The sequence below is a fragment of the Patagioenas fasciata genome, chromosome 3 (genome assembly GCF_037038585.1).
Source record: "Patagioenas fasciata isolate bPatFas1 chromosome 3, bPatFas1.hap1, whole genome shotgun sequence".
NCBI classification, from domain to species: domain Eukaryota; kingdom Metazoa; phylum Chordata; class Aves; order Columbiformes; family Columbidae; genus Patagioenas; species Patagioenas fasciata.
In genome coordinates, this window is record NC_092522.1 from 56,640,473 (window position 1) to 56,664,805 (window position 24,333).

At 39.1% G+C, this 24,333-nt stretch overlaps 1 protein-coding gene across 4 annotated transcripts in view; it reads left to right on the forward strand.

Annotated features, from left to right (window-relative positions):
* Positions 1-24,333, forward strand: part of GRM1 (glutamate metabotropic receptor 1) — a 182,314-nt gene that overhangs the window by 132,343 nt on the left and 25,638 nt on the right. For all 4 annotated transcript variants that reach the window (XM_065835561.2, XM_071806386.1, XM_071806387.1 and 1 more), the window contains exons 5-8: positions 3,293-3,539; positions 9,392-9,560; positions 11,426-11,552; positions 17,051-17,981. In XM_065835561.2, coding sequence (XP_065691633.2) covers positions 3,293-3,539; positions 9,392-9,560; positions 11,426-11,552; positions 17,051-17,981 — 1,474 coding nt within the window. The remainder of the gene's footprint in view (positions 1-3,292; positions 3,540-9,391; positions 9,561-11,425; positions 11,553-17,050; positions 17,982-24,333) is intronic.

The following is a 24,333-nucleotide window of genomic DNA, read 5'->3' on the forward strand; positions in this document are numbered from 1 at the left end:
AAAAAACCCCACAACACAAAACAACAAACAGCAAAGAAAGCAAGCTAACAAAATACTTTTCTATTTTTAATATTAATAAACCCTAGTGTTCAAATCTGTCTTTGCAGATCAGTGGTATGTTTTTGAAAGGATGAGAGAAGATGGAAGAATGAAAGTTTCACAGTCCAGAGTTCTGCTTTGCCCTTTCAAAGACCTGCTGAGGAAAATTACAGCATTACAGTTCTTGCATTTATTGAAAAGCTGTCCCATGAAAACTTACTTGAATGTTGTTTGTCTCTGTTTTGTCTCTGACTGAGCATAATTACATTGTTTCATTTGTTTTTAAAAACCGCTCATATTTCTTATAGATTGTCATAAGTGAATTTTTACAAGCTCAAGTGCATATCAATAACTTATAATTATGAAAATGAAATAAAATGGATTTCGACTGTAGGAAATTTAGGTAAAGCATGACTTCTCATGCTGCATTTACTGGAACATATCTTGTTTATACATGATTACTGATTTGTAGACAATTCATTACCAGAAATGCTTCACATGTTGCTTTCCACTACAGTACAATTATTTGTATAGGTGATGTTAAGGCAGTCACTTCTTCAGTGTGTGACTGTATGCCAGGACCCTCAATGTAAGCTAGATGTTCACTCCTAATTACCGAAAACAAATCCTCCCATCTTCAAATATTTATTCTCTTTGGACTTACGCATGTTATGTTTAAATATAAGAAACCAAATGTATGCTTTGCTGAGTTAATAGCTAGTTGAGACAAATGGCCTCTTTTCAAGACGTTGGCAAGTTCTGTGTTCCATTTAGTTTTTTTCCTTGGATGCCACATGAATATTTGCCTCAGGAAACACATATGGATGCTACCGTATCTCCTTAGAGTATTATCAATTTTTACATTCCTTTTTTGCTGTTGTTTGGTTTGGTTTGTTTGGGGTTTTTTTGTTCGATTGTGGTTTTGCTGTTTTTTTTTTTTTTGGTTGGTTGGTTTGGTTTGGGTTTTTTGTTTGTTTGTTTTCTTTTTAATTAATTGAAAAGTTAAAGAGGTACCTGAGATAAACTATCAGGTAGAAAAGAGTTGATAGTGAGTGCTGTGCGTTATTAGTCATCTTGTGATCTCTTCTGCATCTTGCTGCCTAGAAGCTCCACCAGAAAGAGAGGACTGCTGTGCTGAGCTCAGGGGCTTTCTGCCTCTCACATAGAGAAGGAGAACATATTCATTCTCTATCTACAAGAAAGCAGAATACGTGATAAATTCACAGTGTGTTAATCCTAACGGATGAGTCAGCAGATAAAAGACACCTAGAGATAGCATATTCAGACCACACATAAACATACTCAGGCAACAGATGTCTAGACCATGCCATACATACTATACATGGTACATAAGTGAGGTACAGGTAGTGGCATATTCTTTACTTCCTTGGGTAAATACTCACAGCTTACATATAACTTTTCTATTGTTTCTGTGTTTGTGAACATGGATCTGAATGGCGTTATCATGTGATTTGAATGGGAGCTATCAAACTTCTACTGCAAAGAAAGTGGCAGATCTGTTGCCCCTCAGAAATATTTCTCCAGCTGCTCCTTCCTTTGTGGTGCTGGTGGTGAATGCATGGCAGCGAAAGAGGCACATGAACAGTCAGATTATGCTATTTTCACACAGCTTTTTAATTCACCATCACAGTTGTTCACTATGTTCTGCTCATCTGGAAAACAGTTACTGAAGCAAGACTTTCTTGCCCAGTTGCAATGAATGTCCTGTGTGAGGAGGACCCAGAGAAAAAAACCTAGACACACCTGTGTTTGGGATCTCTGATATCCTAATGAATCCACAGTTGACATTTCTGAGTTGTAGGACAGATGACCTGAGAAGACCTACCAAATCAGTGCCTGTTCCAAGAATAAATGTAAGGATGGTCTTCATGATTAGATTTGAAAGGCATATAATATCTACATTAGTGTAAGGAATTATTTTCTAACTTGAAAGCTTCAGTGAACTTGTAGATTTTCCTTTTTTCTTCATATTAAAATGACAACTACCTTCTCCAACCTGGATTTGAGAAGTGTCAGTTAACACCTAGTCTCTCACACATCCTACTTCCCAAGCATAGACAAGGTGTTACTTAGACAAAGTAACAGAGACTGGATTGCAAATACCTGTTAAACACGAGTAACGTGGGAGGTCTACAGATAAAAAAATCTTGCAGTTGGAGCATATTGGAATAGAATGAATCAGAGGGAAGGAAACAAAACAGGTAGAATTCTTACTTCTAGCCCCCTCAGGACCCCTGCAGCCCAGGTCTGACATGACTTGGGATCGATGCTGACGGCGTTCAGCAGCTCCTCATGGGATGGAGGGGAACAGGACAGGACGCGGCAGGATCTAGTGTGACATGCAACCACAAAAGGCAGTGGCAGTGGTTGCACATCAGCAAGCAGGTCAGAGCTAAAACCTACCTGTGGGGAAAACTTCACTGCCACTTTGTTTTTGATCAATGGACAGAGACTTCAATGTCTGCTCATGCTGCTGCTATATAAAGTCTTTTAGTGTTACGACCTCTGTTTGACTTTCTGTAACATATCTACTACTACTTCGAGCTAAAATGATTATTTCTTATATCTTTAGAAGTGATGCTGATTTAGGGTTTTTTTGCTTATTAACACTGAAAGGAACACTGTTATCTTGGCCCTCAAAAACATGAGATTTTAAAAAAAATCTTCAAATGAGACAAAATGTCTAATTTACAAGCAAATTGCTTTTAAAACTTGTTCTAGCTGAAATGTACCATTCTGATGCCAAACTATTTAACTCTTCCTAGCATAAATATAACTGCGGAATGACAAGGAAAAATTCCAAAAAGAACAAACTAAATCTGACAATTTGATTAAACTGGTTCTTTCTCATGAGGCATTTCACTTCATACAAATTAAATATTTCTGTGGAAAAAAAAAAGGGGGGTTGGGGAGTTAGTGTTTGGCTTTGGTTGGTTTGGGGTTTTTTGTTTTAGTTTGGTTTTGTGGTTTTTCTTTTTTTTTTTTTTTGTTTGGTTTGATTTTTTTTTTTTTGGAAGGGGTGTTTGTGTTTGTTTATTTGTGGAGTTTTTGTTTGTTCATGGTTCGTTTGGTTTTTTTTTGTTTTTAATGAAAACCCTGGCTGGTACCTTGTCTATGCATCTAAAGCTTTATAATAGAAATAAAAAAATCCCTTTTTATATCTCATTGTGTTTTCATAGCTTCATGTCATTTAATTTTTGTTTATAACAACACTTTTTTCTTACTATTGTAGGCAATGAGAGCCTAGAAGAAAATTATGTGCAGGACAGTAAAATGGGATTTGTCATCAATGCTATATATGCTATGGCTCATGGGCTACAAAATATGCATCATTCCCTTTGCCCTGGACATGTTGGGCTGTGTGATGCTATGAAGCCAATTGATGGCAGCAAGCTCTTGGAGTTCCTCCTCAAATCCTCATTCATCGGTGTCTCTGGAGAAGAAGTTTGGTTTGATGAAAAGGGAGATGCCCCTGGAAGGTAAAGAGATGTCTCATCTCAACTAAATAAACCAGATGTTGGGAACTGGGAAAATTGTTGGGTTTGGTGACAAAGGTTTCTTAAGGCATTTTGCTGAGCCATACAGAGTGCATATGGTGAGACATAAATGGCATTATCTGGATTAGCCTTACCAATAGCCAGGAGTAACACTGGGAACACATGATATATTGATAGCTACAGTCACATTGGGAAGGAACTATGGTAAAGCCTGTATAATTTCTAGTGTATCAGGAGAGGACAAACCTTGTATCTCATAGACTTTTGGTGTCTGAGGTACTACTGGGGCTCAGGACAAGGGTTTTAAATATATAAAGCCCAATATAAGTTACTGGAATTTGGTGAAGCATTCGCTTGCTAAGGTTTTGAAGGTAGGGCTATAGAGCACATAATTTTCCGATGGGAGCTCTGCTGCTGCAAGTGCCTCCGGAATGTAGCACCTCATCCTTGCCAGAGACTATTCCGTTTTGCTTGCTGAACTCTTGTGTGCTCTGCTTAACTTGTTTCACTCCAAATACTATTGACGGTCCCAGAGTTTAGAGACAGGTCTGAGTAGAGCAGGACAATTTTTATTTTTTTTTTTTTTTTGCCAGAGCGTACTGTGTTTCACTCATTTGGGGTCTGGTAAATTCCAGCTGTGGTAGCTGCTGCTGTCTGCCCCTCCCTTCCAGGTGGATTTATTTTTGAGTTGTTTTTATTAATAAGTTTAACTCAACTGCTGAAGTACTCAATCCATTGTTAACTGAAACCTACTCAGGGGTTACTTCATTGAAGTTAGTTTTCCTACTGAGTTATTTAAGTGTTATAAAAGACTCTCTCACTCCATCTTTGGGCTTATTGCATAACTGCATCTGAGTGTCAACACTGCACAAAGAGAGTGCTCTGGAACAAATAAGAGTTTGCAGTCTGACATATGCCTTCAAAGCATATTTGTAACACACAGTGCCCTTAAAGCAACTCTTATCTCTATTACTAGCCTTTATTAGTAAAATTGACCAACCTCTTTCCCATTTGCTATTTGTATTGCTTGTTATATTTAAACAGTATGTACATTTAAACAGCTTGTTACATTTAAATAGTAACAAAAAACTGGTCAGTTCGGTCTTGTTGAGTGTTGTACACTTCAAATTATGTTACTTTAAGATACAGATGAACTAGGTCAGGCTGTGAAAGTAGAGGCAAGTAATTCCCTTACAGTTAAACACATACTTATTGACACAATGCATAAATCAAATCTTTGCACATATAGCTTAGGTAATACAGAGAAATTACTACTTAGTGTAGCTTTAAGTTTATTACATGCTAATTATCTCCATAAAAAGCATTACTCCAGCTTTGCACATGCTACATTGTCTGCATGTTATTTGTTTTGATGTTTAGGTGTAATTATCCAATTTTAGTACAAATCTTATTTATTACCTTGTCACCTGAGAGTATTTCTGCAGTTCTCATCAGTACCAAGCATAGAATTAGAATGAACAGTTCCTGAATTAAAAATATAGGAGGATTTGTACCAGGATATTTCTCTGAGTGGATCAGAATGATAGAATTTTTTTCATTCCTCATTTTGGTCTATGGCAAGGTTCATTTCTCTTGATTCCCTGACCTTTTTAGAATTTGATGGGTGATTTTAAGTAGGGCTTTTTTTTGTTGTTTCTCATTTATATTTTCACAGCTGGAGTCGGCAAGTTTCGGTGAGAAAGTTCAATTAACCTCTTTGTTATTCATCCTGTAATCCTTGGATCAGGCTGTGGCATTTGTGACATGGGCAATATCGTATCAGAGGATGGTTATGTGCATATGAAATGTGATGTTTACAGTCCTTCAGATCTTTCTATGCCAGCAGAAGTTTATGCTCATGCAGAGTTGCATTTAGCTCCAGATTAGCTTTAGCGTTTCCACAGCTTCACATGAAAAAGCCCTTTGTGGATGAGTGAAAGGACCATACCACTGTATCAATACCCAAAAGAGCTTTTGTACCTCAGCGAAATGAAAAGATGAACACTACACACAACACCTAAATATAGCAAAGAGAGCCAAATCTGAAATTTCCTAGTTTTTTAGCTTTTCTATGCCAGTGCAAGAATGTCACACAAAGATATAAAAAGTTTTTGGTATTATGTTGCTATATCACGCGAATAAATCAACTTCATAAAATGGAATAAATCAAAATTCCTTCTTAGAAGACAACAACCTTCCTTATACTTTATTTTCAAAATCTGTGAGGTTTTCTGAGAAATTAACTCTCACAACCCCCTATTTACAATCATCAGAGGTAAAGCAAATAGAGATGTCTGTAGTTAAACTTGCCTGACACTCACATAATTTCCTGGTTTGAACCCCTTAAAGCTTTGTCAAACCTTAACCATTTGTTTAGATATAACGCTTTCTTTCTTGGCTCAATTCATGGTTTCAAGCTTTTATCAAAATGATATGAAGCATGAAGCACTTTTTCAAAGGTTTATTTCTTCTGTGTGGAATCTTTCCTTTGAACAGCTTTTATGCAGAAATGTGAAGCAGACTTTTATGAGAAGGGCAGAAATACAGTCACTTAACTGACTGCACTGCCTCCAGTAAAAATTAAGTGGATATAGCTATTGCTATACTGTCATTAAGAACGTGCTGGTAAAATTGCTGAACTTTTTACTTTCATTGAATACCTCCCATTTCCTTTCTCAATAGTAGTCATATCACTCAGATTTCCAGAAATGCCTGGAGAAGGCATGAGGGCTGCAGTAATCAACACCAGATCCTTCTCTGGGTCTATGCAAGGGACAGAGGACAAATCCATTTTGAGTTCTTGTCTATTCTAGGGTAGCTGCCTACTTTTACCTTACAGCAGGTAGGAAGAAACTTACATCTCTCGGACAAACAATTCACATAGGCCTCTGACCATAAAAAGCTATGTGACAATGGGCAGGAGAACTTTCAGTCCCTACAATGGACCTCTGATGTCTGGAGAAATGCAGAGGTTCACAAGCCAACAAATACATTGTTGTTCATTTTACCCTACCTAGACAGGGATGTCGACCCATATAAGTCTGTCCAGTTCAAAAATTTCAGTAGCTGTTTTGACATGGTAACTCTATCAACTCCAATTCTTTGATCAAATGCATAATGCAAAGACTTCAAACTTGTCTATAAAGGAATTTTCTGTCAAACATATGCGGTTATTTTGGAGTTTGGCTTCATGAGTGGTTGTTTTGGCCAGTTACAACCCAGTATTGCTCAGCATTGCTGCTTTCCATTCTGCTTTTCAGGATAGCAGTCTGGTACTATGGCTATGGAAAAAGGTAACTTCAGCTATCTCAGACTAACCAGAATAAGAGTGTGCCTGTGACCAGCTGGCTCACCCCACAAGTAACTTGTTCATATGATACTACCTGTTTGGTCACATTGTCTTCCAATATATCAGAGAGCTTGCTCTTATATTAAAAGAAGGGTTTATTTTCTTATCTACTGAATGTTTTCATGACTTCTGTAAATGCTGCCACGTGTGTGAAATTCAGCTGTCTCCATGGTCCTCACTCTCTTAGAGCTTCACAACTCCTGTCAAACACAGCTTGGACATAGCCCAAAACCATTAAAGTTGCACATATGCAAACAAGGGGATGGGGCAAGGTATTCCAGCATTGAACTTGTCCTTACTGAAAGCAGAAATTTTTCATTAAGGAAAAGATGGGAAGAATAAACCAATTAAGCATATGTCCATATACCAAGCGTACTTGTTATACCACATTTTTCCACTTAAAATTCAAAGCTTTAAACATTGTACTACAACTTGTCATATGCAAGATCGTGTAAGAGCTTTTAGCCTGCATACTTTGTTTTTTCATAGATAACTGATAGCAAAGGGAACAATATTATAAGAACACATTATAAGAACGGCTTTCAAGCTAAGACCATATCCCTGAAATTGCCAGCTCTTAATTTATATTGCAGTAATGCCCCTCTATGCCTTGTAATATGTTTTTGCAAAAATGAAAAAAATCTGTCCAGGTTCAAAATTTCCATTAAGGGAATGTGAGGTTTTAGTAATCTTCTATTCGCCTTTCTGAATTGTTTCCAGCTCAGAGTAACTGATTTTGTATCAGTTTAATAGAAGGTCACACTAAAATCCAAGTAGGTTCGTCTTGCTAAGTAGAGACATGTACATTCCTGATCAATTTTACTCCCATCTGTCAATTCTACATGTTAAAGTGCCCAGCTCTTATTGCTTCTTGCTATCCCAATTCTTCACAATTCTGAAAAAAGCATTCATTTCCTTTTTTTTTTTTTTTTTGTTTTGGTTTGGTTTGGTTTGTTTTGGTTTGGTTTTTAGTGTTCGTCCTTTACAAGAACTGGGATATAAGAAGGATTAGTTTCCTAGTGAATTTGGAATTTACATCTTTTCTAAGGAACTCCTCACTTAGTAGCCAATTGCCAACCAATGGAGCTGCCTCCTGCTTGGAGCTCCATTGAACTCAGCAGCAAGAGTCCTTTCTCCTGTATGACTCAGTGGAGCTCTGTAGTGGTGTTGGCATAATCTGAGCATGCATATTTGCAAGACCAAAGTCTAAATATAGCTGTAAATATGCACTTCTTTAAATCATCTTTAACTAGAGAGATTGCAAAGATTCATTTAGGAAAATCAGGCATCTAGAGAGTAATTCTAGCACCTCTTTCCTCTTTGAAGAGCAGAGAGTTGAAATTTTGCATATTTGAACCTCAGAAGGGAAAGAAATGGATATGTCCCTCTCTTTGCTCACAACCAAGCAGCTCAGTTTTATTTATGGCTCATACTTTGCTTATCTTTCATTCTTAAAGCACATACAGATTAGCAACACTTGTAAACAGATTTTTTTCCCCAGAGACTGAGACAATCCAGTAGATAAAAACAAGGCAGTAACTCCCAGGCTTGAAAAAATGGAAGATGTTACGTGATTTTCAGCTCCAGTGCTGATTTCTGGTTCTCAGCCCTGTTTCTCTTGTTCTTTTTTAAACGAAGCCCTCTCCTTTCTCATCTTACAAGGCCAGGCTGTAGGTCCAGCCTCTTTTGTGATTCTTCTTCTCTGTGCACTCTCCAATATTCATAATCCCATTCTTAATTATTTCCTGCTAAGGAATCACCAGAGTTAATCACTAGTTTGCACAAGCCACATTCTGCGGGTTAAAGAAGGAACAGAATAATTAGCAGTAAGGGTTGTGCACATATCAGGTCCAACTCATGGAAGGCAATGATGGAAGCAGGGAAGCTGAATATTTATCGTACTAGTGGTTTATGCTTCCTTTACATTAGCCTTGGGAAATTCTCTCCTACTTGCCTAGGGCAAGGAAGTAAATTTTGAGCTGCTAACTGTTCTGGACAGCCTCACTGAGTTGGGTAATATAAACACTTGAAGCAGTGCTTATGGTTAACTTATGGCATACCAGTTCAGTTAGTTTGAGCATTTCTGCTGATTAGAGCTCCCAGCAGGGGCTATACTGCAACCAACCTGTATGTAGGCACCAAGTAAATGTTTAAGACATCATGGCTGAAAAACACACCATCCAGACAGTACCTGCATGTGCATCTTTAGCAAAACTTTCTGTCTTTGATGTACAGTTCTTCCTGGACACACACAACTTTTAATCCACAGTTTCATGTAAGCAAGTCAGGCAACCAGTAATTGTGTGGCAATCAGAGCTGTCATTTCCCATGATTCTGCTACAAACCCTGTAGTATCTGGTGTTTCTGTCAAATTCTAGTGCCTGGTGTTAAAAGAATATTCACGAAGGCATAAGGAGAAGGGCAAGGTAATCTTTTTCCTTCATGTTGCAGGACAGTGACTCACTTTCTCTTTTTTCCCTTGCAGGTATGACATTATGAACCTGCAGTACATAGAGCCCAACCGCTACGATTATGTCCTCATTGGGACCTGGCACGAAGGCATGCTCAACATTGACGACTACAGGATTCAGATGAACAAAAGTGGAATGGTCCGATCAGTGTGCAGTGAGCCTTGCTTGAAGGGCCAGATTAAGGTTTGCCTTAGACTTTTTCTGCAACAGAAATGTGAATAACCAGTCAAAGTTTTTCCCCTAGACCAAAGCAAGCTACTTTCAAGCCAAGGAATAGAACTTTCTTCAGGAAAGCCAGAAGTATAGAAAGACTCCTAGATTAACATCTTACTCTTACAATCCCATATATAGGCTCATGTTTTCTAAAATTGCCCTTTGTAGTGATGCAGAATCTTCTAGTGTAACAAGATTTGAATTTCACCTTATGTGAGAAACAACAAGATTTTTCACTTAGTCATTGCCTACAACATTCAGTGGCTGTGATTCACTTGGGGGCTGATCCTGAAAATAATGTGACCCAAGGGAATCCAATATTTAGTTCCAGCAATAACACCTGCAAGAAAGAAAAAAAAAGGAAAAAAAAAAGCCTATTTGTATCTCATGTTCACAACAGGAGGTATGGAAACAAAAATGAAATCACTCTCTGTTTACCAAACAGTAACACTTGTATCAAGCTGCAAATAATTTGCCACCTGCCATGTTTGGATGACATAAAGACATGTTCCACCACTATCAAAATGGTATGGATGCAGTAAGTTTAAAATGGCAGGGAGCCCATTCAGGAAAACCACCTTAGAGCAGACCTTCCTTTCTAATTTCATTTAATAAGCACATTTGCAGATTTTTAATTCTATATCGCTACTCTAAACAATATGTGATCGATGATTTGGCAAAGATGTAGTGACATACTCCAACAATCTTGGAGGGGAAACATTATTGGTATTTACTACCCTCCCAAACATCTTTTCCCTGTTTTTGACATTATGCAGTTTGTGTATGTGTGTATATGTAAACATCATGCATACAAAATGCCAGCTTCACCTCCCATTGAAGTCTATTGGACTCTCTCCACAGACTGCGGGAGGAAATGTTAACAAAAAAGCCCACAAAGCCAGCATTCAATAAAACAAACATTTTATATTTCACTACTGTACTTAGCTCTGCATATAGATGGGTAGGAAGATCCTGGAGAGAAAGCTGGATATCTCCTTTCTGGCAAACAGAGCCAGAGTCTTTCCTGGAGGGCCATGAGCTTGAGACATCCTCAATCTTTGTTTCAGCCTCAGCATAATGAAAGTAGGTGTTAAGAAGAGGAAACCATCTTTTCAACATTGGATCATTACACTTAGCAGCCTTCACAGCAGAGAAAGATACAGCTTTCAGGGACACTTGTCTACAAAAGAGCTGTTCTGAAGCCTGCTCTTGGTCACTGCATGTTGGGTTTATTTTCTAGTAGAACCCATTGCATCCTTTTAGCAGTATATTTTTAAATTTTCTCTTATTTGAATTTCTATTTACACTAGTTTAATGAGTCCCAAAAAGACTTCAATGTAAATTGGAATTTAAATGTGTGTGCATGCTCTTGTCTATATATGTATATATATGCATTAATCACTTTCTGTTCTAATCTTGGACATTGTTTACTGCTTTTTTACTATGCAGTAGGTATTAAGTGTGGGCTGAGCTATTTGTCCTGACCTGATCCATCTCTCAGATTAAGCCTCTTCTGAGGTTTGATCGAAAATATAACACTCACCATGCTTCTGTACCAAAGGGAAATTGGCTTTGTACTTTTAATTCGGAACTGCTCCCACCAAACCAAAATAGAATTTTCCCCAGAGATTATCCTTGAACTCTTAAGCACAAATTCTAATATGCAGGGTTAGATACAGAATCAGGATTCATGTTGTCCAGTGGTTTGAAACATGCCATTCACAGGAATCCCGTCATATTTTAAACAATGCAGGAGGTATCTGTTTGCTGAGGGGGGGGATGCTTCTTCATTGTCTTATGGAGGTTCATAGCTGAGGATGTATTTTACATTACAGGTGATCAGGAAAGGCGAAGTGAGTTGCTGCTGGATTTGCACCGCTTGCAAGGAGAATGAATTTGTTCAGGATGAATTCACATGTAAAGCCTGTGAGCTTGGCTGGTGGCCGAATGCTGACCTGACAGGTAGGGACACGTCCTTCCAAACACATTCCCATTTTACAGGGCACATGTAGAATGATGTGTGGTGGAGAGTAAGGTGACAGGATGCAGATGTATAAAAAGTACATAATTAAACACACATCCCAATGCAGTTTAGGGTGAGAGAAGAGTGCTCTATCTTTTGGCTCTGTTCAATAGCAGTGACAATCAAGATGGCAGAATTTCTACTGCGAAGAAATGACATATCCTGTCTGTTCCTCCCTTTCAGTTAGCATAAGCATTGATAAAGCTGTTAAGACCACTAATGAACCTACCAGCATTTACTGTAATTTTAACAGTGATCATCACAGGAACTCAGTGCATCCTTGTCAGATTGGCTTGATACTCTTTCTGATCTTTCTATCATGCAATTAGCAATACTTTATCTGGGATTTCAGGCCATTTGGTAACTGACTGCCAGACTTTTGTTTGGTATAGAGATCATTCTCACTGCACTCACCAGCAAGAGAAACATCAACAAAATCCTCAGAAAGGCTGGCAGAATAAAGGGAAACAGCTAAAATTGGTCTCCCTTGCACATATGCTTTGGATAAGTTGTATGCTATAGCAATTTTCTATTATTTTGTACCTATCAAGGTTAATCTCCACACCTGCTCTGGGATTTGCAGTAACCATTACCCCAAGAAAACAAATTTAATGCACTGAGAAGCATCAACTTGACCTTGGGGTCTGCTTTGTATCACTGTAAAAGACTACTGGGACCTCTGCCCCATGACGCATCTGCAAATCTTGGCTTCCAGTATTCAGCAGAGCATCATTCCTAGTCAGAGGAACAATCTGACTACCTAGCTGATGATCAAATGTGCAACTGATCACATCTCTGTCCTTTAATATCCAAGAGATGATGTTAAGCTAGTCACTGTAGCCAAGAGAGAGAATTTATTTTGAGAGGGAAAGCTGGCTACTTCTCCAGCTAAAAATATATTATATTATTATTCACAATATACTGTGAAACTTGACACATTGTCTATCTTGGTTTTCTATGGAAAATAAGTGACGGTCATGTCCCAGATGTGTGTGTATCTGTGTTTGTATCCCATAACTCTTACTCCAAAACACCGTGCTCCCTCCTCCCCGCTGCTTCTCCTCTGGTGTGCAACTGAGCCTACTCCAAACAGATTTGTCAGGATAAGGAAATCTCAGTGATCATTCAGTTCCTTCATGTAAGTGGGTTGTATGAAGAGGAGTTCTTGAAAAATACCCTCTGTAAGTCCGCCAATTATGGAAAAAGTCTTGTATTACTAGACACCAGAAAATCCACAGGACCCTTCAGAGATGTCCTGCCCATTGCAAAAGCTCATGTTCAAATCCTACCTCCTAGGATACCAGTGTCTGGTCATTTTAAAGCAGATAGCCATAGACAGCCGTGTTCTGTTAGTCTTGGAGGTTCACTGAATTGTTTGTATCTACTGTTCAGGGAAGAAAACTGGGACTTAGTTTTAATCAATAAGGCAGAACAAGAACATAGTGAGAGATCGATGTGCACTTGAGTGAATATGGTTCAGTGCTACCAGCTGCCCAAAATAGCTCAAAATGGGGCATGTCAAAATGACAGGCACTGCTGAAAGGGGTTGAGGAAAGTATCAGTGCTGGAAAAAATCTCAGAGGCATGTTGCAATCTATTAACTTTTAATGAAATCAGTAGATGACCTGCTGATTTGCATTTCTTCTCAGCAAGGAGACCAAACTGCTGCTGTGCTAAAATCACAGTAGCATGAGCCAAATGACAGCATAGCCATCGACTGATTTCCTAGAGAACATTGAAATGGCAGTCTGCTCCTGCACAGTTTCTTCATTCTGTCTTATTGAGGAATAACTTTTTTTAAACCTTGCAATTCATTTCCTTGGATTGCAGTACAAAGTTGTGAAAAGAAGCTGATGCCATCCTAACATTTAGAAAAGGGAGATTGAGCTGGATAAATTCAGGTTCTTGACCTTCGTGGAAGTGAGCTGGATAAATTCAGGTTCTTGACCTTTGTGGAAGTCACCATTGGTACCATTTAATTTGGAATTCTCTTTTCTTGTTAGGATTTTCCCCATCAAATGTATTTTTATAACTTGCTTTTGTGTGTTGTATCCGTACCCTGCCAGTCACCATAGCACCTAGACACAGATAACATCTCACTTTTCAGGTTGTTTTTCCCTTTGCCTTAGACTGTAAATGTTAAACATGTATTCAGTTTTAGACCCATTTTCCATCACAGATCGAGGCTGTAAAAATCATTAGTCCCTTTAAGAAACATGAAGCACATATTAACCCATTTCCTAAGACATGCTTTTAAAGGTGTATATTCTCTCCATTTGAAATCAGTCTCTATTGCTCAGCAATCCTTTCCTGACATTTTAATTTTATTTTCAAATGTACAGATTTTTTAAAAAAACTGCTTCCCCTAAATATGTGTTCATTGAAGCAGAGTCAGCAGGCAGAAAGGATTTCTCACCACAGATGATAAAAACCAGACCTGACAAATACTCACTAAAACCAGTATCTTAAGGCCTTGTGCCAAGAAGAGATATATTTTATAGTATCAGAATCTAATAGAAGAAGAATGAATGTCAAGCTAGTAAACCCAGTTTACATAAATCATCTTAAATAAGCAATAAAACAAGGTAGGACAGGAAGATTTACAGAGTTATTACGAAATGAATCATAAAGGTTTGGGGCCATCAGTTTCCTGGGATGTGTTAATGACCTCAGAAAACATCCTAGATTATCTTATTGGTCTTGCGGTATGAATAGAATTAAAAAAAAAAAAAAAGATTAACCTTCTGCTCTAGGAAATGATTCATGGTTAAAGTGCAGGAAAAATAGTAGATGAAAGCTACAAAACAGCTTTCAGCTTTTTACTGGAAACTTTTACCTGTGAAGCTTTTGTCACTGATTTTCTGATTTTTTGAGGTTTTAATTAGTTGTTGTGGGCTTTTCAGGGGATTTTAGTGTTTGTTTGGTTTTGTTTGTTTTGTTTTGTAACCTCTAAGTACACGTTTTCCTGGGTAGCCTCCCCCAGTCTCAACAAGGTTCCGAAGCCTGGTTTCTCCTAGCTGGGAAATGACCCACCTTCATAGGTGCTGACAACCAACGACTGCTGATATAAGCAGTGCAGGCAGCTTTCTGCAATGCTTGTATCATTTATGGCTCTTGGGGCTTGCTAGTGCACAGGAATTACGCTGTTTTAACAAAACAAATTTCTAATACCTCACACAATACCTTAAAGCAATCAATAGGCTTAACTACCATGCTGAATCAGGGCTAAGGCTCTGAAAATATAATTTAAGATGGAATAATATGAGTATGGCTTAATGTTGCTAAGCATAAAGCCCACATTGAAACTTAACCCTCCCAACAACCACAGACTGGCCTCTTGCTTCAGAAGAGCTTTGCATGTTAATCAACAAGCAGGAGTTTCTGATTCTGTCTTTTATTAAATCAAAAAGGAGACAACTTCCACTCAAGGCTGCTGTGGCCAGTGGCCAGGTGTTCTCACTTAGGATAAAAAGCTTTTCCTCCATATTTCAACACAAAAATACCAGTTGAAAGAATGGATTTTCTCACCCGAGTCTTGAACAGAGCACTTTGAGCGAAACAGAATTCTTTTAGTTGATAAAAGAAGACCTCCAGTTGCACCCGCTATCATTTTTACTGTTTGTGATTTTACAGGTATGTGTAACATCATTACATGTAGTTAAGCCAGCCTGGTACTCTTAGAGACAGAGTACAGAATTATAAGACATTCCTTCAGTTCATATGACATTGGCAGACATTAAAAGTTTGACCAGAAATTTTCCATGTCAGGACTCTGCCCCAGGCTGATTTTTTTTTTTTTAATTTCAACAAAAAAACTATTTTTCCTTCTTGTGTTTCTCAAAATGAGGTTACAGTAATACTGTTCAACTGTGATCTATACGTCTGCTTACATCTCCTATACTTGGAAAGAAGGACTTACATTTTGGTAGAGATATCAACTGGTAATTTTCTGTTACCCTGTGGAAGATGCATATAAATTGAGAAAAACTGTGGGCCTCAGAAGTTTTTAGTTCATAGAGGTTGGTTTCTGCAGATATAATCCATACTAAGGAGGATGAGTCTGAGCATAACTTTTGCTTATCACAATATGAGGGTCCTTGCTAAGATTTAGCAGCAGAACTGAGAGTAGAAAAATACCTTTCTTATATGCTCACCAATATCACCACCTTTTCCCTGCTCTTCTTAGCTGCATCCAGCCATCCATACAGGCAGAGGTGATGAGCAGCTGGTCCAGGAAGTGAAAAGCTGGACTAGCAGTGTCTGTAATAGAGACACCTGGGGGAAAGGTGACTGCCTAGAAAACTGAACTGGAAGGGGAACTGAGATGGGGATGGTGAGAGACTGGGAGGAAAGATACTTGAGAGGTGGGGGAAAGGCACAAAAGGTGATCTGGGGCTAAGGAAAACTGGAGGAGGACAGAAACTAGAAGCAGAAGTGGCCATGGATACTTATCTTAGGATACAGAAACACGTTAAAAGCATTTTGGCACGATTAAGTCAATAACAGAATTTAGGAAATGCCAGAATGAAGATTTTCAGTAACTCAGCTTCACAGCCATAACATCCTATTAACATGGAGGATTTTTTTTTTTTTTAATGTTTGTTGCTGGTATTATCTCTTCAAAACAATGAACAGGGTAGCCAGAAGATCCTTTAGCTTGAGTGTGGGAGAGCACAATTATCTCAGATGGTACCTATGTTTGCACATCTGTACTAATTACAAGGAAGAGCTTTTGCAGTTGTTTTTTGAAGGCATGCATATTTTGTGGATTTGACTTTTCCATAAAAATTAAATTACATTATTTAGTGAAAAAACAATGAGCAGAAGTTTTGACAAAATGAGAATAAGGTAATGTTAAGGGGAAAAAAGCAGAAATTAACTAAAAAGCTACAGTATCTGTGGCATATTTCCACCACAACTGGATTCATTACTGTTTTCTTGCCTACATATCTCTAAGTAATTTCTATTATTTGTGAAATCACCTTCACAAAAATGTCATGGGTCAAGCTATAGTGATTTTGATGAAGATTAAAATAAGTTAGCCTGAGGAGTTCAAAATGCTACATATTCTGATTTGTAGCAATCCTTTCCCTGCTGAAATGAAGGGATGGTACTGAGTTTTTCTGGATTCTGTTCCCAGCTCTGCATTTGATATGCTGGGTTGGTCAGCAGGTACCTCAAGAAAAATTAGGAAATAATTTCCCAATCTCATTTCCTTTTGTAGCATCATGAGCAAATGTTTGGGACACCTAAAACCGATGGCTCTATTTTGAACATATTTCATCCAAATTTTCCATGCTGCAGTTCACTCCTTTGTAAAATGGTTTGCACATACGCATAAGCTAATGTTTGGACTATATTAGGAGCCAGAAGCAAAAAGTTCTTTCTTCAAGCAGTAATCATTTCTAACACTGTGTTTCTTTTTTGTACACTGCAGGCTGCGAACCCATCCCTGTAAAGTATCTCCAATGGAGCAATATAGAGTCTATTGTGGCCGTGGTCTTTTCCTGCCTGGGGATCCTGGTCACCATGTTTGTCACCCTTATCTTTGTGCTCTACAGGGACACCCCTGTTGTCAAATCCTCCAGCCGGGAGCTCTGCTACATTATCCTTGCTGGTATCTTTCTGGGTTATGTCTGCCCTTTCACTCTTATAGCTAAACCCACCACGACATCCTGCTACCTCCAGCGCCTTCTGGTAGGTCTCTCCTCTGCCATGTGTTACTCTGCCCTTGTGACCAAAACCAACCGTATTGCTCGCATCCTGGCAGGCAGCAAAAAGAAGATCTGTACCCGCAAGCCGCGTTTCATGAGTGCATGGGCCCAAGTGGTCATTGCATCCATTTTGATCAGTGTGCAGTTGACACTGGTGATCACGTTGATCATCCTGGAGCCCCCGATGCCCATCCTCTCCTACCCCAGCATTAAGGAAGTTTACCTTATCTGCAACACCAGCAACCTAGGCGTCGTGGCGCCCGTGGGCTACAACGGACTCCTCATCATGAGCTGTACATACTATGCCTTCAAGACTCGCAATGTGCCTGCCAATTTCAATGAGGCCAAGTACATTGCATTCACCATGTACACCACTTGTATCATCTGGCTGGCCTTTGTGCCTATCTATTTTGGGAGCAACTACAAGATCATCACCACCTGTTTTGCAGTGAGTCTCAGCGTGACAGTGGCACTGGGGTGCATGTTCACTCCTAAGATGTACATCATCATAGCCAAGCCTGAGAGGAACGTCCGCAGTGCCTTCACCACCTCAGATGTGGTGCGCATGCATGTCGGGGATGGCAAGGCACCTTGCAAGTCCAACACTTTCCTCAACATATTCCGAAGAAAGAAGCCAGGGGCCGGAAATCCAAAGTAAGTGATTGACTGCAGGTACACATCTGTCTGTTTATGTCCCTTTCTTTGCTACCCTCTCTTGGTTGACTGTAGTCTGCTGAATAGTAAGGTATGTAACAGTTTTTCATCTCACGTGTAGTAGAAGAGGTGGAAATGGTCCTTTAGATCTAAGCCTCAGATGGATATTGACATGTTGCTTCTGATTTTCTCTCCTGATCTAAAGGCAGCCCTGTACACAACTCTCTCTACCTCTGGGACAGGTCAGGCAGTGGCAGAGCAACAAAGCTCCACTGGCAGATTTTCCCATCTCCCCATGCATGTGGTGGGGATCTTACGCCCCCTACGTTCAGTTGCTCTCCATTATGTTCAAACTGAGATGCTATTGTAGCCTTTTGGAAAAGCAGAGTAGAAATCTATGTCTGAGTGGTTGTAAATCACATGTACTTGTCTAAGGCCACTGGGATGTGTGTGTGTGAAAGCTAAGGATTGAACATTAGTTTTTAAGGTAGTGTTTTGTGACAGTCCTCATGATTGTGATCCGAAAGTGCCCTTCATATTATCCCTGTGCTCTATTTAATATTCAGAGTTATGAGCAATACTCTTAGTCCTCATTAGTGTAAACTTGTCCATGTTCTCAAACACAGTGTTGCTGCGAAAGTTGCAGAAGTCAGCTGGTGGTGAAAATGAATTTGCAACCACATCTGTTGAACCTGTTATTTTCCTTGCTAATAATTAAAAGCAACCCAGCTGCAGCAGAGGGGGAACTGTTACTTCAAACAGCATCTCCCTGTGATCAGCTGTCTGAACATTTGCATTCTTTATTATCTTATTGCTTTTTAATCTTTAAAGAAGTATCATAGGGCTAGGCTTGAGCTTAGATTACTTTTGTCCCAATTAAAAAAAATCAACAAAAAAAATAAAGAACCACTGAAGTCTACATTTCTGAGGTCCCTGATAGAATCAAAATTAAGTTAATTTCCAGCTATTTGGGATCTGTAGGTTTCTGAGTCACTCGAGTTTGTTTTGATTCAGTTTGCATAAGAACCTGGAGATGGAAGGGATAAGGATAGAGGTAATAGCATAGAAAACCCACACTGTGATAAACTTTACCTTTGTGTTGCTTTGATAGTTTTCATTTGCTGCCAGACAGCAGGTGGAAAGATAAAGGAATGGAGACATAAGTAACTCAACTATACAGTTCTGTGTACCATGGAGGCCACGATAAGGCTGCCAGTTCCTGAGTTCAGTGGAGAGGGAGCTGGGAGTGGCAGGCAGCCCTGGGAGCCCCTCATGCAGTGAGACGGCCAAAATTCTCTGTAGGTCAAAAGCTTAAATTCCATGCAAATAGCAAGCTGGAGACTGATCCACCTTCCTCTAACTCTGTGGATGTTGGATGGGGTCTGACATGTCTGTTAGAAACTAGTGTGTTGTCTCTGCAGCATAGTCTTTGGTTAATGCTGTTGGTATCTTTAAGATGATGTCTCAAAATAAAAAGGACTAATGAGTAATTAGATCATGAGAAACTTAGTAACTAATTCTTTGTTGTGCTTACTTTTCTACTTTCACACACACAAAAAAAGGTATTTTAAAGGTTCAAATGCAATATGTTTAGAATAGAGTTCATAGTATGAGAAAATATTTCATCCTTTTCAAAAAATGAGCTTCCCCTCAGCATTGTCACCTTAAAAAAGAACAACAGGACTTACCTGAGCTTTTTAACAATTTGTTTCTTGACTTCTCTGTCAAACCTGTTTGAGTGGTACGAAGCAAAAAAGCCCTCCAGAATTTTAAGGCACTCTTTTAAACTAAAAGCTCAACACCTAGTCAAGATGCTTTTTTGTCTGAAGTTAAGCCTCCAGATCTTTTACACAGCAAAATCCAAACCTCTGACCTAAACCTCTTGTGCAGTTACTGCTATGTTCTTCACCTAAACCAGCAGAGATATGGAGGTGTGCCAGGCTGAATGATGGAGAAGGACAGCAAACGTCTCTGTACATGGGCATGAAGAACTGAAAGCTGTGTAGTATACAAACATGCAGCTTTGGAAATAAAGTCACCAAATAGTGCAAAAAATAATTTCAGGGATTTGGAGGGTATTTGAGCTCCTAGAGTTCATTGCAAAGTTTGTACGGACATTGCACTGACACAGATAAAGAAGTGTGATTCACTGAGGAAACCAAGAAGGAAAAAATAGAATTTGCTGGAGCCTTTGAAGCCCCTGGATAACTTAAATATGTAGTCAGGTCCTTCCTGAAACAGGACTTGAAAGGACTGGAACATGTATAATGCCCACAGGAATGGCCACCAGGCTGATTTAAAATGTGGCTAGTTTTGTTTGTTCGTTTTTTCATTTCCTATCAAAATCTGGGATTTATTTGCCATTTTTTTCAGCAATTCAGGTCCCTGAGCATGTTGCTCTGCTTCTTGATTCTGTAATTGTCCGTCCCTACGGTCACATTTTTCTGTCTGCAAGTGGTCAGCAGTGCTTCACTCAAAAGATTTCTTTTCCAGCTGTCTTCCAACAACTTTATATCCATTTTCTTGTTATTTCTTCTCTCTCTTCCTAGCTTGTTTTTGTTTTTCAACTTTTCAATTTTCATCTCTCTTTTCCTGTCTGCATCAAACCTCTCCTCTGCTAATCTAGTGAATTTCAATTCCTAAACAGAAAAGTGGCATCCATCTAAATTAAATTGGTGTGCAGATATAGAGTTAAATTGAGTTAATTTTAAAAATGGAAACTAATTTACATTTACAAGGGCAAGTCAAACATATAATAAGCCTTGATAAAGCACTCACATGCAAGGTTGTACTCCTAGTTTAACTGGTATAGCTTGGGGACTAGAGCAAGCCAAGCCACTCTTCCTTTTTTCTTCCTAAATTAGAGCAAAAGAATTACCCAAGGAAGTCTATTAACACAGCATATATTAGTCAGTTCAAAACCTTCAGCTACATTTGGTGTTGATACAGAGGCCAGAAAATGCTCTTCAAAAATGTTTGTCCCAGTTGCATTATGAAGAGTTTCAATGAAAACAAACTGTTTAGTAACATTGCTCTTCGCTTAAATAACAAGTGCGCTGCCTTTACTGATCTGTTGCATTCTAAAGATGCTTTGTGCAACCAGGAGGGTTTGAACTCTGTCTTGCTCGGTTGAATTAAACTATGTGCAATTACAGGCAGCATTGTTTTAAATAAAGCTGATCAGGACCTTTCCAGTGAAATATGTTTTCCATCAGAAAATTCTAACTTCTCAAAACTGGTCCTTGATGGTAGGGATCCTTTCAGAGCCAGAGAGACTTTCTTTTTTTCCCAGGAAGGGATGAAGGCATTGGGAAAGTGTGAGGGAACTTTACTCCAATGGCCATTAGTTAAGGCACTCAAGTTACAAGCATCACCTTCACTTCCCAAGTGAACACCCTATAAACGAGCTATGCACTGCTCCAGGGCAAGTCTCCTCCTTTGTCTTCTTGAACAGAAATGTGTCATGGAACAGAAAAAAAAAATCCTGATGCAAACCCTAGAGAAATACTTTGTATTTTTCCGTGATAGAACTTGAATCTGGGTCTGAGATCCCTTGCGAGTGTCTTCAGTACGGAGCTGCTGTCAGTCTCACCCTCTTGTCAAATGAATATTTAAATATTTATAAAAAATGGAGCAGCTCCATCTGGAAAGACTATCTTCTGCTTTTATTTAAGCTTTGTTGGGACATATATTGTCTTAGTTTGCTGCTTGATGACATTATGAGATCCTAGCTCTTACAGGATGATGACAGCAGCATTTTTTAGGAGAGCCTTTTTAATTATGTTTTGTTTTTCTTTTTCTCCAAATGTGAGATTGCAACTTTTGGATATGGATCTTGCTGTGATCATTAGCCTTGATATTGACCATAAATGTTACTTCAGTGTATGAGGCTTGATCAGTTTGAAGAGCAGCACTCCTGTACAGTGCCTGTGTGATTGCTTCCCTGAGGAAGCAATGCTCCTTTCTGTACTACATATGGAAAATATAACCAGTGACACTGAAGATCTTGCTGATCTTGAGGAAGGTTCAGGAAAAACTTTCTCCAGCCACTACTTGGACAGTACTCAATGTGCAGGAGGCTGTGGCCTGCAGGTCTGTTGTGTTACTTTTCTATAGTCCACGGACTCACTTCAAATGGAGCTTGAGCCACAGAGCAAGGCTCACCTCTTCTCCAACACTTCTTGTGGGCTGCAGTGGCATGAGAAGTATCAGTGTTGCAGAGGGGACCACAAGGGATGAGTTTGTTGTGCATCTTTAGGTAATTGCCTCCAGGTGTTATGGTGATGCTTAGCTGCTGCCTCAAAAAACGTATAAATTATTTTAAATTTATGGCTGAGGCCCCAGGTCTGGACACCATTTTAGTGCATTTTGAATCAGAGTAATAAGGATTTAGTTGTCAACGTAAGTTGTGTAGCAAAATCTGAGTTGATAGGAAGGCCAACTAGCAAGACTCAGTGAATGACCAGGACTCCACATGAATGAATAAACCACCTGCTTCTTCCCATGTAATTTTAATATATTTGTATTCATTTATGTTTCCTCCAGCTGTCTTCCCTCAGAAATGAACGACTATTTTAAATATTTTCAAACATATACTTTTTATTTATCTTTTTATCATACTTTGGCAGTCCATGCCTCTAGACTGCTCTCACAGGCATCCACTTTAAGTAGTGTCCATGCAGTCATCTGGACCAAGGATCTCTCAAAATAGCTTTATTTTTTTTCAATAAAAAGTGTCACATAACCCAGCATCCCCTAGTGGGTTCTGCTTCCTTTACAGGAGTCTGTTCCTGTTCCTTGTCCTCTCTCCCTTTGCACTGGGTCCCTACATGCATTTTTTATCTGGGAATCAGGTTTTTCAGTTACCTCTAGTAACACATACCTGTTCCTTTACCGGGTCTTAGGGAATCATCTGCTTTTTTCTTTTTCCAGTTATAAAATTATCTCCAGGTATCAAGTTACTCTTTCTCCTTAAACTGACTTGCTGAGTTGCCATTTCATCTTGAGCAAGCTGTGCTGACATGTCATGTTTTTCTGGGACTCATTTCACCTGGCGACTCACAGTCCACAAGAGCTTTTGGGCTCCTCAGCTCCTTCATTTTCAAAGCCTCCCACAGACATGCAGCAAGGGGAATCACCATAAGTAGGTCCAGAAGGTAGGATATTTTGTTTCACTGTTTTTTCGTGGTGGAGGGAGGAGACAAATGGACAGTGCAGCATGGCAAGAGCTGGAGCTTGCAGAAACAGAGAGTAAATGTTACGGCATGTTCAGTTGCGGTCACACAAATGCAGATTTTTTACAGTCCCTCACTTGATCTAACTTGAGTGCCTCATCATAGGAAGAGATGCTCAGAAGTATTCCCTCTTCTCGCTCTCTCATTACTACTCCATGCAGTCCATATGCTATCTTTAAGCAGGAGGTTATGGATGCAAGTGGGGACGGGATAGAAGTGTGAACAGAAGACATGAAAACACTCTTAATGTAAGTGAAGCAATGACTTTTGTCCTGACCTCTGCAGGCTAAAGTATGTGAAATCAAACAAAAACAATCTCAACCTGGCACAGCCGCACAGGGAGTATTTCACTGTGTCTAGCTGAAATGCATCAAAAGATCTGAAACAAGAAGATTAAGTGGAAAGTGCAAGGAGGATTAATAATAACTGCTCACCATTGTAACTTTGTCTATGAAAGATAATATATTGCTAAACTCCTGCCTAATCGGAGAAGTCTACAATATATTTAAATATTTTCTTTGGTCCTAAATTGTGTCACCCAGCCTGCAGCATGTAAGAATTATCTTTAAATGCTTGCTGTACAGATTAATATCTGGTATAGTTTTATCTTCTTACAGCACTGCCAAAACAGTACAGAGACAATAGCTGAATCTAATAGGAAATGGTAGGCTAGCTTGCTTTGCAATTTAGAAAATTGACACAGTGGGTAAATTTCTCATGCCCTGTAGTAGTATTGCATACACAATAGGAAAACCCTTTATTTTTACGATTACAGATTCCAATTTTATGAAGTTCCAAGGCATTTAAGGAAGGTTTTTAAACTTGCTGGGCCTGCACAACCATCCTGCTGAGACTTACCCCGAGGGTGAAGGCATATTATAGAAGAGAGTTTCGAAACAGCAGAGAGGTTGTAAGCTCCTACAGGTGGGAAATAATAACAAAGAGTAACGGAAAAAATAAAATTAAAAAACAACAACAAAAACCAAACCCATCCCCCCAAAACAAACAAACAAACAAAAAAAAACTCCAACAACAACAAAGTGGGAAAAATTATTAGACTAGGGTGCAAGGCGCAGTGCTGGTCCCTGGCTGTGTGGGTCCCACCTCCATGTCAGGGC